Raw genomic sequence first — 3822 nt, forward strand, 5'->3', positions numbered from 1 at the left:
AGTAGCTAGAGCTGCTAGGCACGCCATCCCTTCTCCAGCAGCAAGACAAACAGCTCCATCCTCTCCTGGTATTGTTTCTTTCTCACACTGCCATTTCTTCCGTCGATAAAAATGAGTGCCAGCTACTGTCATTTCTTCAGTCAATAACTGTAGTTGTAAGCAAATTGTCATTTCTTCAGTTAAAATTGCCTACTAGTAGTGATAAAATCAGTCATTTTTTGAGTTTAACTGCAGGTCTGCAGCTACTGACTAGTGACTACTACTCGTTGTTGTTGCCCTTCAGTCATTCAGTCACTAGTGATAAAATTCAGTCAGTTTTAAGTTTAGCAGAATCAACTACAGAATTACAATAGTGCAGAATCATGTACAGAATAAGTTGCCTTCTATGTTGTTGCCCTTTTCTTTTACGTACAGAATAAGAACCATCAATCATATACAGAATAAGTTGCCCTTTTATTAGTCTGATTCTCATACATGTTGTTGCCCTTTTTGTAGATGGCTGCTTCCAGTGCTTCTGAGGTTGCAAGTTCCAGACTGAAGAGAAACTCGGATGACATGGCATGGGAGTTTGCTATGCTGATTGATCCAGATGATCTGCAAAGAGTCAAGTGCAAGCTTTGTGGAAAAGTGATGTCGGGAGGTGTGACTAGGATGAAGCAACACATTGCTCAGATCAAAGGGTCAATGACAAGTTGTATGCAAGCCACACTAGAACAGCAAGCTCGGTGTAAGGATGCATATGAGGCGCCAAAGAAGAAGAAGAAGCAAAAGCTACAGGAAGAAAATGAAGTAAGAGCCTTGGTGACCATAGAGGCCAATGAGGAAGATCAAGCAGAGCTTAATGAAGTTGGCAACAGTGACCCAAAGAAGGGGCCTATGGATCAATATCTTGCTCCAATTGACCCGTCGATCCCATTGAACATGAAAAGGTTTCAACGGAATATAAATGATAGTGTTGATAAGGAGAGAAGCTATAGAGTAGGGCAATATTTGGCTAGATGGCTGTACAAGAAAAATGTACCCTTCAATGCTATCAACGATGATGACTTCAAACAATTTTGTGAGGCTCTTGGTCGTTATGGTCCAAATTGGAGGCAACCTTCACAATATATGATTCGAGATAAGATGTTGTTGCAGGAGGTTGAAAGGACCAAAGATTTGTTGAAGCCACATGATGTTGAGAGGGCAGATACGGGGTGCTCTATCATGACTGATGCTTGGACATACAAGAAAAGAAGGAGCATCATGAACTTGTGTGTGCATTGCAAGTTAGGAACAATCTTTCTTGGATCGAAGGAGGCGTCGGCTGATGCACACACAAGTCAATACATCTTCGATTATGTAGATGAGTGCATTGAGAAAATTGGTACTAATCTCAACTTTTTAATTTGCTCTCATTCATTCCTTTTCAGGTTTTCATCATGTGGTTGTATGCTGAATGTTGTGATTGTTTTTCAATGGTGTTTTGTAGGGGCTGATAATGTTGTTCAAGTGGTCACGGATAATGCATCAAACAATATGGGAGCTAAGGGGATGTTGAAAATTAAAAGGCCCAAGATATTTTGGACCTCATGTGCAACTCATACAATTAACTTGATGGTCGAAGCAATTGGCAAGTTGAAGCATTTTGGTCCTGCAATAACCAAAGCCAAGGAGATGACAATTTTCCTTTATGCTCATCATGCCACATTGGCATTGATGAGATCTTATACAAAGAAGAGGGACATTGTTAGGCCGGGAGTGACCAGATTTGCTTCGGCATTTCTTACATTGCAAAGTCTCGCTGCTAAGAGGAAGCAACTAACGGAGATGTGCTATAGTGACACTTGGGAAGAATGCAAGCACACCAGAACAAAGAAAGGAAAGGTGGCTCACGCCACAATAATGAGTAGGGCATTCTGGAAAAATGTGTCTCTTTGCATCAAGGTATTGTAAGATGAACTGCAAATTGTGTCTTGTACTCTTCTTTAATTGAGTTTTACACTTATTCTAGCATGCATCATTGCTTATATGTCAAATAGTAACTAATGTAGTGCTTGTGTATGTTTGATGCAAGGTTTTTGAGCCATTGGTGAAGTTACTTCGGTTGGCTGATAGTGATGGGCAGTCCATGGCCTCTATGTATGGACAAATAATAGAGACAAAGAAGGCAATAGTGCTTGCGGTTGAAGGTTCGGAGAAGGATTACAAGGTAATCACAACAGCCATGGAGAGCAAGATGGATGGGAGGCTAGATACCAAGTTGCACATGGCAACATATGCCTTGAATCCCTATTATAGTTATACTACCACAAGTATCTTCACCGATGTAGAAGTCATGTCCGGGTTGATGGATGTTATTGAACAATTTTATCATGATGATGATGACGCACAAAATAATGCCCTTAACATAGACTTGCCCAAGTTTAAAAACAAGGAAGGCATGTTTGGGAAGGTGGCTGCCACAAAAGCAATTACCAATGGCAATTACAATGCTGGTAAGCTTGTTCTCAAAGATAGCTTTGCATATTGCATTTCTAATATTTTAGGGCTGATGCATAGTACTTTCTATTACCTGTGAATGAAGGGGAGTGGTGGGCAACTTATGGACTGCAAACTCCTACATTGATGCACATGGCTTTGAGGATACTCAACTTAACCACAAGTTCATCTAGGTGTGAAAGAAATTGGAGCGTTTTTGAACAAGTAAGTCTCAACCTACAAATATTCAAATCTGATCCTTTTTTTCATTTATGACAAGATGTGAATCACTAACCTTCACTATGCATTTTGTAGGTTGATGCAAAGAGGAGAAATAAATTAGATGTGCGTCGTAGGGACGATCTAGTTTATATTCAATTCAATGGAAGATTTCTAGACAAGAGAAAGAAATACTCCTCATCTTGTGATGTTCTCCTTGGTGAAGATGCTTCCACAACCCAAGATTGGATATGTGAAGATGCTTACGATGATGAAGAGATGGGAACTACCGGAGTTGACAATACAACAGAGCCTCGTAGAAGTCTAAGGGTGAGAGAGCTCCATGAAGTGGAAGACTTTGTTTCCGACAATGAAGATGACACTGTGCCTATCAATGAAGATGAGATTGAGTTTGATTCTGATGATGACATGGTTGGGGGCATAGAAGAAAATGATGAGGAAGACCTGATGCAGCCTTGAACCCTAGGCCTTTTAACAATCTCATTCCTAGTACTGTGTGTTGCTTGCTAGAAGCCTACGGCCTTATTTTGGTTGTGACTTGTGACTTATGAGAGAACTACCTTATTTTGGTTGATTGGTGTTTGGCTGTTTGCAAGCAAAGTAGTAACTAGTGAGTAAGAGACTAAGAGTGTAAGACTGTAAGACTAAGAACTAAGCTTATTTGTGTATTCTGGACTTGTTGTGCTGCCTATCCAGTATCCAAGTTTATTTGTGGACTACTATCTAAGTTTATTTGTGGACTGGTGAGTGGTGACTGAGACTACCAACTGCAATCTTGTGTACACATGATGTTGAGATGGCTGTAGTTTGTTTGTGCACTCATATATGTAGTTATGTATTGCTGTTCTGCCTATTGTTGCTTGTTATTTACTTAGGTGCTGTTGAAGTGTTGTCCTATTTGAAACAGAATATGTGATGTTGAAGTGCTGTCCAATTTTTGTTGTGTAATATTGTAGACTTGTAGTAGTATCTATGTACTCTTGTCCTATTTGAATTTCAAATATGCAGAAACATGACATGTGCTGTTGTTATATATTGATGTAGTCTTAAAGACTTAGCGAACACACTTGTTGATTATTTCCAATTTTGCCATAATAGTGCCTGAAAACGTAGGTCTTGCGA

General features: G+C 39.9%; 1 protein-coding gene across 1 annotated transcript; it reads left to right on the forward strand.

The window, feature by feature from the left end:
• Positions 1–493: 493 nt before the first annotated feature.
• On the forward strand, positions 494–3254 carry LOC123165903 (uncharacterized). Its single transcript, XM_044583653.1, has 3 exons — positions 494–603; positions 2655–2685; positions 2776–3254. The coding sequence occupies exons 1-3, from the start codon at positions 590–592 to the stop codon at positions 3157–3159; spliced, it is 429 nt and encodes a 142-aa protein (XP_044439588.1). The 5' UTR covers positions 494–589; the 3' UTR covers positions 3160–3254.
• Positions 3255–3822: the final 568 nt, after the last annotated feature.

The sequence above is a fragment of the Triticum aestivum genome, chromosome 1D (genome assembly GCF_018294505.1).
Source record: "Triticum aestivum cultivar Chinese Spring chromosome 1D, IWGSC CS RefSeq v2.1, whole genome shotgun sequence".
Taxonomy (NCBI): domain Eukaryota; kingdom Viridiplantae; phylum Streptophyta; class Magnoliopsida; order Poales; family Poaceae; genus Triticum; species Triticum aestivum.

Bases quoted from the DNA above. Each gene is read 5' to 3' on its own strand.
- LOC123165903 (XM_044583653.1), top strand. The intron at 2,686-2,775 runs GTAAGTCTCAAC...TGCATTTTGTAG, and splicing joins ATTGGAGCGTTTTTGAACAA to GTTGATGCAAAGAGGAGAAA.